This window comes from Artemia franciscana, chromosome 13 (genome assembly GCF_032884065.1).
Source record: "Artemia franciscana chromosome 13, ASM3288406v1, whole genome shotgun sequence".
NCBI lineage: Eukaryota > Metazoa > Arthropoda > Branchiopoda > Anostraca > Artemiidae > Artemia > Artemia franciscana.
The window spans coordinates 22,032,191-22,046,773 of NC_088875.1; the positions used below are offsets into that span (position 1 = coordinate 22,032,191).

Consider the following 14,583-nt stretch of genomic DNA (forward strand, 5'->3'; position numbering starts at 1 on the left):
TAAGCCTAAATAAACTTAAAAATAAAATGCCTCAAACCTAATGAAATATTCTCCATTGATGAACTTCTACCAGGGCTTGTCAGAAGGATACAAACTTACCTATAGAAGTTATGACACATCAAGTTCCTGTCCCAAGCAAACAAAAATTTCAAATGATATATATGTGGTAAGTGATATACATGGGGCTGGGAATATTCAACAGGTTTATATATTGTATAGGGAATGCCAGCATCAAATACCCGGATTTTGCATCAAGCTTAGAGAACTTATTATGGCCATGAATTTTGGCTGCTATATCTTCAAAAGTTGGCATTAGATAATAGGGCCTTTGTATGGACTTATTAAGCTCTCTTGGATCCAAGCATAAACATAACGAACCGTCTGACTTTTCCACAGCTACAATTGAATAAACCCACTCGGTTGGAGCCACCACTCTTTCAAAGATGTCTAATTTTTCCAGGCACTCCAGTTCGCTTTTAACCCTCTCATGTAAGACAAAAGGTGGCTCCTGACAGGATTAATTGATGGAATTGCATTCTTTTCTACATGGATCTCTACCTTACCTAGGCGTTTACCTATCCCAGCAAAGACATCATCAAACTCTTTGTGAATTGGGTTCTTCTTAACATTCTTCTTTGTAGACAAGGAAGAGATAGATGTAGCTACCTTCACAAACCCCATTTCTACAGATGCTTGGTATCCTAGTATTGGGTTCGACTGTGTATCAACTACAAGAAAATGTACTTTTTGTTAACAATTCCTTTATATCTACAATTTAAAGAACATACTCCTGCAATTGGAATGCGAGTTCCTCCCTAAGCTACAACGATCTGGCTTGTCTCGTTTAGTTGTGGTTTGAGTTTAAGCCTGTCATAGATAGATTTTGGGATAACATTTGCTTCGGCTTCTGTGTCGATTTTGAATGGAGTTTCCCATGCTGAATTAAGTTTGATAGCCACAGTCGGGTGGCTTGATTTCTCAGCTATGGCTCCAATAAGTAATGTATCAATATAAATTTATTGTTCTTGATTTCCATCAGTTCCTTCCATATCAATAATATCTACTGGTTTGCTACGGCAGACACGAGCAAAATGATTTGTCTTTCCACATTGGAGAAAGACTTTCATTTTGCTGGACATTTGTGATTTGGGTCATATGCCCCACCACAGAAGTAACACTTCTCATTTGTTGTAGGTTGGTCATACTTCTTTGTTCAGTCCACATATTAATCTATCTCTCACCATCTCCTTTTCAAAATTGTCTGTAAAGTCACAGTCTTTGACAAGCACCTTGACGGCTGTAATGTAATATTCAATTTATTCATGCTCCAACTGGTCCCGCTTATGGAATTTATAGCGAGCGAATATAGGATTGTTCATATGAGCAATGTACTCAGTAAATTTCTTAAGATACACATCAAGTTTGTTTTTTTCTTCTGATGTTAACGTCCAAGTACTAAAGAAATCTCGTCCTTTTTCTCCTAGCCAAAGAAGAAGGTATACACATTGTTGTTTGGCATTCTTTCCACTCATTGGACCACTGGATATGAGATTTACATGGTTTTCAAATTTCGTCCATGCTTGTAGACTGGCTTATTCCCAGTTGAATGATGGGCATGGAAGAAGATTGTCCATTTCTGAAGCTTCTGACACCATGTATTGTTTCCAAGTAGATTAATTTATTAGGCCAACCGACCTGCAACAAAACTACATAAGCAAACAGCAATCATAAGATAGTAAGCAGCAAGCATAAGCATAAAAGCAGTAAACAAAACACCTTCAAAAAAAATCCAGTTCCCCAAAAATTCTGTACAAAATTAAGTTCCCTTTTGCTCCCTATACAATATATCTATATATTGCTATACATCCCCCCAGTGGCAGCTCTTTCCTATGCTTAGCTATATACACCGATGGGAATATTCAACAGGTTTTTTGTCCATTGGACTTACCTTTTACAGATGTTAAAAAAAGAAAAAATTGATTATTCCCCTAGTGTCCATGTATGTCACAAGCACCATGTATATCACTTACCACATGTATATCATTTGAAATTTGTGTTTGCTTTGGACAGGAACTTGATGTGTCATAACTTCTATAGGTGTGTCTTGTTGGTTTTGTTGTAGCTCGTTCTGTAGGTGATCTAAAAATTCAACGATGCAGCCCAAATATGGCTGATGCGATATCATTAGTTTTGTCAGGAGAAAGTTCCATATAAGGCTAGGAAAACAGCTGATAGAAGTACGCATATTGAATCAAGTGGGTTTTATTACCTTTCTCCTTTCTCTCTCTCTCTCTCTCTTTCTCCCTCTTTCTTGCTTACTTTTAAAATTAGCTGCACCATTATCCCCTCCCCACACTTATATGTTTGATAGTTGTTGTTTTTTTTCAGAAATGTATTTTCCACTTTAGCCTTTTTATTCCTCACCTTTGGTTGCTATTAAATAGAAAAAACTAGTTTTTTTTAACTGAAAGTAAGGAGCGACATTAAAACTTAAAGGGAACAGAAATTACTACATGTACGAAAGGGGCTCTTCCCTTCTCAACGCCCCACTCTTTCCGCTAAAGTTTGACTCTTTCTCTCCATTCATAAAAGATTAAACATCAAATACTAGTTCGCTTAGGGGTGTAAAAAGAAACATAGAATAAAGAGATATAAATGCATTGAAGAAATTTTAAATGGAGGTTTTAAATATAGGTAATAATACACTGAATAGTCACTTTTTATTTTTAAAACTAGTGTTTTAATAAATACTGTCAATTTTGACGAACAAAATTTCACTTTTCATAACAATGAAGTGTATTTCCAACTTTTTAACTTATATTTAACTTCTTATATTTATAAGAAATTAGGACCAAGGGTTTTAGGAATGAGATCCTCTACTCTCAACGCAAATACTTTGAGGTGCTGTCAGAAAACGGTTTATTAGTGAATTTGACGTTCAACTCTATTCCCTCTTAAGGAGCGGCGCCCGTAGAGGAAATTATAGCCTAACGACGCAGTGCTATAGTACTATAGTAAACGACACAACATTCGCATGGGATTCTGATCAATAGGTAACTGTCCTGGGCCTGGTCTGATTTGACGGGCGCTTTCGGGCTGAAAATCCTCTGCCTAGCTAATTTATCTACTATGGGCTGCCTCCCCGTAGTTGCATAATATTTGTGGGCATGAACATATAATGAGTCCGAGGTAATAGGTTTGAGACTGTCTGTGGATGATATTGACTTTTGTTGATAGAAGAGCATCGTCAAGTGCTGAAAACCATGTTTCGACCAAGACTGGCCTGGGATTGAACAAATCCTGCATTCTTTATAGTAGTGTTCCCAGTGACTTCTTGCTGTCCAGTTCTGAGCCGGCTTAAGTGCTTAGGTGTACACTTGAGAGGATATTTGATCCCCTTCCTGAACTGGTATCCGGGATCACTACTTTTTCTGAGCCCAAAATAATTTCAATGATTTAAATAACATGAAAATTGGAACTTGAAATATTCTGACGTTAAAAAATGAGTATCGTATTGACATTTTGACTGACGGATTCAGACTATTCGAACTGGACTTATTAAGAGTTTCAGGGACTTATACCCCAGGGGTAGGAAGCATGAAATCAGGTCAGGTGATATAGAATTTTTTCTCAGGCAGGAAGGATGGGGTACATAGACAGGGAGTAGGGCTTATGAGGAATAGATTATAATTATTATAGTAGTATATGTCTCTTTACAACCGACTGATAGAGATACTAGTGACTCAGATGACTATTAAATAATCTTCAATCGTAGACAGCGTGACGGATGAAAACTCGGAACAATATCTTATATAATCTAGTTTGTATTATAAGGCTATCCGTAACTTTTCAGGATTAAAATACCATAGGTGACACTAATTATTACGAAACTACCTCATTGTTTTACGTTATCGTTTGTACCCGTTGCGTAACCACTTAATTCTGTCAGATTTATAGAGATCGAATACAATGTGTACCAATTTGCACAAATTTTTAGCCCAGAGTGAACAGATTCGTACTTACAAGTCACTCTCTCATGATGGACATCAAGTTCACCGGAAACAAATAAATGGGTACACCAATTAGCAAAAGTTGCAAACCCCTCATCACTGAAGATGATTGTAGTCCAACAGCAGGTTATTACTTACAAGTCCCCTACATGTTTTACCACTGGAACCAAATTGGTTTAACCATCAAATGCACAGAAACAAATAATACGTACACCAACTAGCAAAAGTGGCAAACCCCTCACTACCGAAGATGATTATAAACTAACAGCCGTTTCTTGCCCAAAATGAACCGATTCTTACTTATAAGTCCCTCTCCCGTGATAGGCATCAAGTTCACCAGAAGCAAAAAAATGGGTACACCAACTAGCATAGTTGCAAACCACTCATCGCTGAAGTTGACTGTAGCCTGACAGCAGGTTATTACTTACAAGTCCCCTACATGTCTTACCACTGGAACCAAATTGGTTTTACCATCAAATACACAGAAACAAATAGTAGGCAAACCAACCAGCAAAAGTGGCAAACCCCTCATTGCCGAAGGTGATTATTACCTAACAGCCGATTGTTGCTTACTAGTCCTCTATTTGTCTCACGATTTGTATCGGCCTAGATTTCGTTTCAGTGTGTACCTTACTACTGAAGTTGTCAACCACTTGAAACTTTCAAACGGGTATACCTCATGAAGGAATTTTCGTACCAGAAATGGATGTCATATACTTCAATCACCTCATCAAGAGCTATCGATTACCGTCGAAAAAAAAATTCTATCTGTCTTAGTTCAAAAGTTGATTATTCTTTTTTGCCGTTGGCCAACTTTCTAACGTCACCACTTAGAGAGGAGCAAAGGATAAGCTCCAATTTCTTTATCAATGAGAGAACTTTTAAATTTTATTAGGCGCATCTTATACTATTTCTCTATCGAAATCCCAACTCCAAAAAACCGAATGATAAACTCAGCTGAAATCACGAATAGAAATGGGTAGAAGCAATAGATGGCAGCACTTTCGGACCCGTGGGAAATGCCACATTTTTGCTTCTGTAAATTTTTCTATTTATCACTCAAAGAAGATATATTGGCAGTGGGGCCGGGTAACTGCCGCATATATTTAACACAAATAGATTTTAGTCCATCTTCAATTTGAAAGTGGTGCCTGCCTCCTTGCCTGCTAGAACGGAGCTTTCCACTTGAAAGAAGAAACTTGGTTTGATGAAACGAAAGCTTGGTTGGATAACTTCAGATACTCCTATCTGACATTGGCTATATAACTCCACTTCACTTCGCACACCATAGGCTCAGGCTCGTGGACAAGCAAAAACCATCCTTATTGGCCCCAGGCAAGAGTTCTGCGGAGCTTTCCAAAATGTAAAGTCATATTCATCAATCCGGCCTGAGGTCCACACTTTCGTTAAAACTGCAAAGGTTAGACCTTTACCAGTTTTCAGGAATAAGCTGAGATCGGCGGCATAGAAAACAAAAAGGGACAAAACCAGTGTTGCTCTCGCAACACAATAATCGTTGATAACTCTTCAATTTGCTATTTAGTAATAATTCACAGTAGACACAGTAGAAATACAGTAAAAAAAAAAGTAGAACAAGGACGAATAAACAAAGAAACTACGTGGTTGAAATTGGGCCTCTCTAGAAATCAGGAAGGCCGTTGACACCCTCCCCCCACCAAAAAAATGGCGCAACTGCGTGAAGTTCCATAAAAAAAAATGCACCATCATTATAGACTGTTTATCCCAGGAATGTAAAACTTACAAGTTATTTTCAGCAATTAAACCTGCCACTTTCAATCAAATACAATCCAATTATTAGCTTCCACAATTTTTTCCGAGCACTTTTAGTTCAATTATATCAACTTTCAGTTCACTTACAAATATATTTCAATTCAAAGTGGTAAAAGTATGCTAAGAAGTATTGCCACATCTTCAAATATGTACTTCAGAAGCACAAGATTTAAAAATGTTTTTTTTTAGTCGTGCCCTCTGTATAGGAATCATCTTCCCTGCAACACTGAAAACCTTCTCGACATCGGTATATCCAGGCATTTTCTGCCAACTTGGGCAACTTTCAAAGATACTAAAGAAACTAATCCTTATTGGTCCTCCTCGGCCATCGATTTCTACGACTTCTTCCCCAGTAGCAGGCTACAATAGTGCTAATAGTAGGACAACATTTTTCCCTCAATCGGATGTCAGATTTTAGAGATCAATTGTAAGAAACGGACAATTACGATCCGACTCCAATTATTTTTACCTTAAAAATCGATTCCGATTGCAACTTAATCAAAAAACGCAGAAACACAGAAATTCTGCTCAAATAACAGGAATTGCATTTTAAGAACTAAAGGCAGAGAAAAAGCAACTGGTAACTGAAAATTAAGGTAAAATGTTGTTTTGTCAAAATTTCAATAGGTAGAGACCCGTCATGTAGGTGAATTTCAGTGCCCTCTAGAGGAAGAAGGAGTGGAGGCAGGTACTTTAAAATACCTTCCCAGGATATACTTTAGACAGTGGACTCATCCCTGAAAGTTTCATTTTCCTAACCTAACCCCTTTCCGAGATAGCCAAAAGTCACTAAACTAGAATTTTACCAAATAAACATTCAGGAATGATTTTAGAGCACAATTTCATCCATGTTTTAAGCTGCTTCTCTACCCCTTCCCTATTTATAAGGCTTGGGAAATTACATAGGCTAGACTGACCTTAAAAATACTTTCAAGTTAGCAAAAAGCATGTCATCTTGAACTTAGCCTAAACCGTACTTTTAAAAGAGTCAAAGAAATTGTATAAACAAGTCAATTAAAAATAACACTTTATCACAGACAAATAGGCTAGGCCTTGTATGTCTTTTAAACAGTAGATTAGCCCACCTTAAACAGCCAAATAATTACGTTTTTTGGAAACTTGAGATGCAATTCAGGGTAAAGAACCCAAGCTTATTTAACTAGTTTACCCATCTGTTAAAAATTACTTAGCTCAAAAAGCCTATTTAGCCATGATTTACCCCCATCAATCCTAGACCTACTGAGCTAAATTAGTTTTTGAAAGAAAACCAGTAGCCAAAACCTAAAATCTTGGAAAACACTTAGAGTGGAGGGATCGGGATGAAACTTGATGGGAAAAATAAGCACAAGTCCCAGATACATGATTGACATAATCGGAACGGATCCGCACTCTTTGGGGTAGTTGGGAGGGAGGGTAATTCTGAAAAATTAGAAAAAATTATGTATTTTTAACTTGCGAACGGGTGATCGGATCTCAATGAAATTTGATGTTTAGAAGGATATCTTGTCTTAGAGCTCTTATTTTAAATCCCGACCGAATCTGGTGAGATTGTGGGGGGGGGGGATTTGGGAGGGAGAACCTAAAACTTGGAAAACACTTAAGAGTGGAGGGGTCGGGATGAAACTTGGTGGGAAAAATAAACACAAGTCCTAGATACATGATTGACATAAACGGAACGGATCCTCTCTCTTTGGGGTAGTTGGGGGGGGGGGGTTATTTCTGAAAAATTAGAAAAAATGAGGTATTTTTAACTTACGAACAGGTGATCGGATCTCAATGAAATTTGATATTTAGAAGGATATCGTGTCTCAGAGCTCTTATTTTAAATCCCGACCGGATCTGGTGACATTGGGGGGAGTTGGGAGGGGGAAACCTAAAACTTGGAAAACACTTAGAGTGGAGGGATCAGGATGAAACTTGGTGGGAAGAATAAGGACAAGTCCTAGATACATGATTGACATAATCGGAACGGATCCGCTCTCTTTGGGATAGTTGGGGGAGGGGTTAATTCTGAAAAATTAGAAAAAATGAGGTATTTTTAACTTACGAACGGGTGATCGGATCTCAATGAAATTTGATGTTTAGAAGGATATTGTGTCTTAGAGCTCTTATTATAAATCCCGACCGAATCTGGTGAGATTGTGGGGGGGATTTGGGAGGGGGAACCTAAAACTTGGAAAACACTTAAGAGTGGAGGGGTCGGGATGAAACTTGGTGGGAAAAATAAACACAAGTCCTAGATACATGATTGACATATAACGGAACGGATCCTCTCTCTTTGGGGTAGTTGGGGGGGGGGGGTTATTTCTGAAAAATTAGAAAAAATGAGGTATTTTTAACTTACGAAAAGATGATCGGATCTCAATGAAATTTGATATTTAGAAGGATATCGTGTCTCAGAGCTCTTATTTTAAATCCCGACCGTATCTGGTGACATTGGGGGGGGAGTTGGGAGGGGGAAACCTAAAACTTGGAAAACACTTAGAATGGAGGGATCAGGATGAAACTTGGTGGGAAGAATAAGCACAAGTCCTAGATACATGATTGACATAATCGGAACGGATCCGCTCTCTTTGGGGTAGTTGGGGGAGGGGTTAATTCTGAAAAATTAGAAAAAAATGAGGTATTTTTAACTTACGAACGGGTGATCAGATCTCAATGAAATTTGATATTTAGAAGGATATCGTGTCTCAAAGCTCTTATTTTAAATCCTGACCGGATCTGGTGACATTGGGGGAAGTTTGGAATGGAGGAACCTAAAATCATGGAAAACGCTTAGTTGGAGGGATTGGGATGAAACTTGGTGGGAAAAATAAGCAGAAGTCTTACATACGTGATTTACATAATTGGAACGGATCCACTCTATTGGGGGGGGATTCTGAAAAATAAGAAAAAATAACGTATTTTTATCTTACGAAGGAGTGATCGGATCTTCATTAAACTTCATATTTAGAAGGACCTCGTAACTCAGATCTTTCATTTTAAATCTCAACCGGATCAAGCGTAATTGGGGGGAGGGGCAGTTGGGGGGATCGGAAATCTTAGAAAATACTTAAAGCTGTGAGATCAGGATGAAACTGGATGGGAAGAATAGAAACCTGTCTTAAGATACGTGACTGACATAACCGGACCGGATCTGCCCTCTTGGCAGAATTGGGTGGAATTGGGGGGGGGGGGGGTAATTTTGAAAATTGAGGTATTTGTAACTTATGAAAGAGTGACCAGGTCTTAATGAAATTTGATATTTAGAAGGATCTTGTGCTTTAAAGTTCTAATTTTAAATTCTGACCAGATCCTGTGACATTGGGGGGAGTTGGAGGGGGAAATCTTGGAAAAACACTTGGAGTGAAGGAATCGGGATGAAGCTTGGTGGATAGAATAAACAAATGTCCTTGACGTGATTGACAGAATCGTATTGGATTCGCTCTCTTTGGAGGAGTTGGGGGGAGGGGTTCAGTGATTTGGCGAGTTTGGTGCTTCTGGACGTGCTAGGACGATGAAAATTGGTAGGCGTCAGGGAGCTGCACAATTTGACTTGATAAAGTCGTTTTCCCAGATTCGACCATCTGGGGGGTTTTTATCTTTACGAATAGATGATCGGATCTTAATCAAATTTGATTTTTAGAAGAAACTCATGTCTCAGAGCTCTTTTTTCAAATCCGGACCAGATCTTTTGACATTGGGGGGAGTTGGAGGGGGAAATCTTGGAAAAACACTTGGAGTGAAGGAATCGGGATGAAGCTTGGTGGATAGAATAAACAAATGTCCTTGATACGTGATTGACAGAATCGTACTGGATTCACTCTCTTTGGAGGAGTTGGGAGGAGGGGTTCAGTGATTTGGCGAGTTTGGTGCTTCTGGACGTGCTAGGACGATGAAAATTGGTAGGCGTCAGGGAGCTGCACAATTTGACTCGATAAAGTCGTTTTCCCAGATTCGACCATCTGGGGGGGGGGGGGTGAAATTGGAAAACTATGAGTTTTCAATATTATTGAGTTTGGTCTATACCAATTATCTAGTTCGACTTTAAATTTTTCTATTTACTTAAATACATTTTTATTAATTTCGACTGCGTCAGATCACTGCGTCTGCGTCACTACGCTGCGTCTGGCGCTTGTAGTTTTTTAACTCCTTTCTTCATGTTATATTGCCGAAGTTTTCAGTTCTGCTGTTTATTATAAGTGAAAAGTATTATTAACTTGAAAAATGAAATTTAAAGGATTTTTCACTATATTAGCTTTGACTCTTTTTTTTGGTAAGTCAGTTTAACTAAAATTAAAAATTTTGTGTATGCGAGCGAACTCTTATAAATTTTGACAGAAATGTTCAAGAAAGGTTCGTATTTTATTCATTCACCAAATCCCGTTTATTGAAAATATTTCTATCAAAACTAAAAGTTTGAGCCAATAAACTTGTCAATATTTAATAAATGACTATGGATACGGACAGATCGCAAATTCTAATATTCATTAAATGGATGAAAAACAGCGAAAAAATAAATTAAATGGGTAATATCTAGAACCATCAGGATGGGGGGCGTACTTGAACATAATATTTGGAGAAAAAAAAATAAAAGAAGAAATCTATAGGTACAGTTTTTTTTAACATGTTTTCTTCTGTGGAGCTACTAATAGCTCCTGCTATGCCAAATTTTGAGTCGATAAAACCGATAATAATTTACTGTGTGAAACAACAAAGAAACAGTGAGTTTAATTTAAAGAATGCTACAACTCAAAAGCTTTTCGTTCCTTTTATTGGCAAAAAAATTGCAGAAAACAACCTATCGGCTGCCATGTCCTTTTTACCTAAAATATGACATAGTAAATACGTTAAAAAATATTATTCACTCAAATGAGTACATGCAACAGCGGATAAAAACGGAGAGGATTAAAAAAAAATTACTTTATTTCTGTATGTGTGTTTGTTTTGTTTTTTTACTTTTCTTTTTATTAGTCAATCAAAGTGTTCCTTAAGCGCATGTAAGAAAATAAAGCCATATAAGCACGAATTTTTAACCCACCGTTGCGTTCTCTCGTTTTTGCTGTGTCAAATTTTGACCCAACAAAAGAGGTAACACCAGAATAGTTCTTTTATCCTGGATTTTTAGCCAGTAAAAATAACCAGAAATTTTTTAGTCACAACATTTTACATTTGAAATTTTCTACAGATTTGCTACCCTTGTCATATTTTCGTTATATTTTCATATCGTTACTGTTACAAATGAAGCTTGTAGGCTACCCGACATTTTAAAAATTCTGAAATAATTGCAAAAACTGTTCACTCCGATCAAACTTTAATCCTCTTTATCTATATCATTTTGCTGATCCTCCCTTTCAGTTGTGTTTAAAAAGTAGTTTTGACCACTACCCCAGATGTTTTGAGATACAGCTAGGTCTAGAATTGCATTGGTTAGGGCATGAATTTCATTTCCACGGAACTGGCAATCATTTGAGGTTCTTGGCTCCTTCAAAGCAAAGCAATATCGGAATTCTAATAACTAGTAGTTATTTGTATTTATTTTTTGTCAGAATAATTTGTATCACTTTTGATAAAATGGATATTTTATTGGAAGAAATTTTAGGTTCAATTTATTGGAAGAAATTTTAGGTTCAATTTATTGGTTTTAAATGGCAGTCTGAGGCAGAGGCTGGAAAATACTTTAAATATTTTTTAAAATATTTTAAAGTTTTAATGCTAGTCTTCACTTTCAGTAGAAAAAAAAACTAACGTAAAAGTAAAAAAAAACTACCCCCCCCAACTCAACTCTACTTCCCAAACCAAAAAAATCCCCCTGAAAACGTCCGTACACTTCCCAGTAACCATTACTATATGTAAACACAGGTGAAAGTTTGTAACTTGCAACCCCTCCCAGGGACACTGCAGGGTAATATTTCCTCCCAAAGACATAGTTATTAGATTTTTCAACTATGTTGAATAAAATGGCTATCTCAGAATTTTGATCCGGTGACTTTGGGGGGAAATGAGCGTGGGAGGGGGCCTAGGTACCCTCCAATTTTCTTGGTCACTTAAAAAGGGCACTAGAACTTTTAATTTCCGTTAGAATGAGGCCTCTCGCAACATTCTAGGACCACTGGGTCGATACGATCACCCCTGGAGAAAAAAACAACAACAAAAAACAAAAACAAAAAATAAACACGCATATGTGATTTGTCTTCTGGCAAAAACGAAAATTCCACATTTTCAAACAGTTCGTGGTAACGAACTATAGTAAGGTGCGACCCGGCTCAATAGTAACCAAAACTCTAAAAAATGGAATTTTGGTACCAATAGCTACATCAAAAAAATCGCATTTTAATGCTGATTTCAAATATATAACTTCCGTCGAGATTAGTCTGACCTATCAAAAGTTAAGAGCCCGAGAAAATTTACCTCATTTTGGAAAATAGGGGAAAACACCCCCTAAAAGTCTTAACGAAAATCACACCATCAGATTCAGCATATCAGAGAACCTTCTTGTAGAAGTTTCAAGCTCCTATCTACAAAAATGTGGAATTTCGCATTTTTTTTTGCCAGAAGACAAATGACGGATGCGTGTTTATTTGGTTTTTTTTTCCAGGGGTGATCGTATCAACCCAGTGGTCCTAGAATGTCGCGGGAGGGCTCATTCTAACGTAAATTAAAAGTTCTAGTGCCCTTTTTAAGTGACCAAAAAAATTGGAGGGCACCTAGGCCCCCTCCCACGCTCATTTTTTCCCAAAAGTCACCGGATCAAAATTCTGAGATAACCATTTTATTCACCATAGTCAAAAAACCTAATAACTATATCTTTGGGGACGACTTACTACCCTGCAGTCTCCCTGGGAGGGGTTGCAAGTTACAAACTTTGACCTGTGTTTACATATAGTAATGGTTACTGGGAAATGTACGGACGTTTTCAGGGGGATTTTTTTGGTTTGGGAGGGAGAGTTGATGTGGGGGGGGGGAATGTACGCGGGAGGATCTTTCCATAGAAAAACTTCTCATGGGGGAAGAGACTTTTAATGAAGGGGGCGCAGGATTTTTTTGCATTATTTAAAAAACAAGGAAAAAATAAAATAAAAATAAAATATGAGAAGTTTTTTCTACTGAAAGTGAGGAGCAGCATTAAAACTTAAAACGAGGAGAAATTATTGCGCATATGAGGGGTTTACCTCCTCGTAATACCTCGCTCTTTACGCGAAAGTATTTTTAGTAATTTCAGCTATTTATTCTACGGCCTTTGTGATTCAAGGGTCATTCTTAAGGAATTGGGACAGAATTTAAGCTTTAGTGTAAAGAGCAAGGTATCGACGAGGGGTGAACTCCCTCATATACGCAATAAAAATATACGAACATAGAAGTTCGTTACGTAAGTTAATTCGTAAATTAGGAATATTTTTTACTAATGAAAATGTTTGTAAAACAATTAAAAGTTCTAGTTGCCTTTTTAAGTAATCAAAAAATTAGAGGGGACCTAGGCTTCCTCCCTCTCTCCTTTTTTCTCAAAATCTTCCGATTAAAACTGTGAGAAAGCCATTTGGCCAAAAAGAAAATATGCAAATTTCGTTTTAATTATTTATGTGCAGAGAGCCAAGATCAAAACATGCATGAATTAAAAAACGTCCAGAAATTAAATAAAAAAACAAGTTTTTTTAAATGAAAGTAAGGAGTGACATTAAAACTTAAAACAAACAGAAATTACTCCGTATATGAAAGGGGCTTTTCTTCCTCAACGCCCCACTCTTTACGCAAAAGTTTTTTCCTTTTTTAAAAAGTAGAGCTAAGAGAAAGAGTCAAACTTTAGCGTACAGAGGGAGGCGTTGAGGAAGAAAACCCCCTTTCATATACGGAGTAATTTCTGTTTGTTTTAAGTTTTAATGTCGCTCCTTACTTTCATTTAAAAAAACTTTTTTTTTAAATTTAATTGTAGATAGGAGCTTGGAACTTCTACAATAAGGTTCTCTGATACAGTGAATCTGAAGGTGTGATTTTCGTTAAGATTGTATGACTTTTAGGGGGTGTTTCCCCCTTTTCTAAAACGAGGCAAATTTTCTCAGGCTCGTAACTTTTGATAGGTTAGACTCAGAAGAAAGTTTAAAGTTTGACAAATAGAACATGACGAAAGTTGATTTGTTTCCATAATTTGGCAGAAGTAAATCTCAATTGTAAGCTACATTGGATTTCATATTTCCGTTTTAGTATATTTCTTTAAACTTTATTTATTTGTTCTCTTTCATTACTATCTACTATTACTAGCTAAAAATCCAATGTATGCTATTGTTGCCCTACAGCAGATATCATCTGCTGTAGATATACAGCAGATATCCCCAAAAATGACAAATATTTTGTAGTTTAAATAAGAATTGCTAAAACCATCTTATGCTATGATAATAGAAGGCTTGAACAGTTATAATAGGCTTGTGGTGATAAAATTATAAAAGTAATATTGCAAATTATTCTCATTTTTGACAAAATGAGACAATAATCAAAGATTAATATGTAGGCTATAATTGATCATCCGAGTGTTTTCAAGAAAAAGCTACACATCTCTAATTCTGCTCATTTCCCTCTCTAATGGATGGATATTAACCTTTGGTTAATAAAAAAAAATTATGTTGGTCTACATTTATTTATATGCCTAGCCTATGTAGAAAAATTGAAATTAACACATTTTGAAGGAACTTCTACTATGCAAAACCCCCTCCCCTTAGTTGAAAATATACATAGGCTAACCAATATTATTTATGTTTTTGTTTCTGTACTGATTCTATTTATGAGTGCACACTTAAAACAAGACTGACAC

The 14,583-nt window shown here is 36.9% G+C and overlaps 1 protein-coding gene and 1 long non-coding RNA gene across 7 annotated transcripts in view; one reads left to right on the plus strand and one right to left on the minus strand.

Moving 5' to 3' along the window:
- Positions 1-14,583, minus strand: part of LOC136034661 (uncharacterized) — a 44,641-nt gene that overhangs the window by 19,339 nt on the left and 10,719 nt on the right. The window contains exons 2-3 of one of the 5 annotated variants that reach the window (XR_010619227.1): positions 2,031-2,170; positions 100-1,695 (exon numbers count right to left, since the gene is read on the minus strand). The exons of 2 other annotated variants lie outside the window; for them this stretch is intronic. This is a non-coding gene — a long non-coding RNA (uncharacterized LOC136034661). The remainder of the gene's footprint in view (positions 1-99; positions 1,696-2,030; positions 2,171-14,583) is intronic. 2 more of the 5 variants (XR_010619226.1, XR_010619229.1) reach the window with 2 other exon arrangements.
- LOC136034660 (aminopeptidase N-like) overlaps positions 9,954-14,583 on the plus strand; it is a 118,247-nt gene continuing 113,617 nt past the window's right edge. For both annotated transcript variants that reach the window (XM_065715976.1, XM_065715977.1), the window contains exon 1: positions 9,954-10,056. In XM_065715976.1, coding sequence (XP_065572048.1) covers positions 10,008-10,056 — 49 coding nt within the window. In that variant the 5' untranslated portion in view covers positions 9,954-10,007. The remainder of the gene's footprint in view (positions 10,057-14,583) is intronic.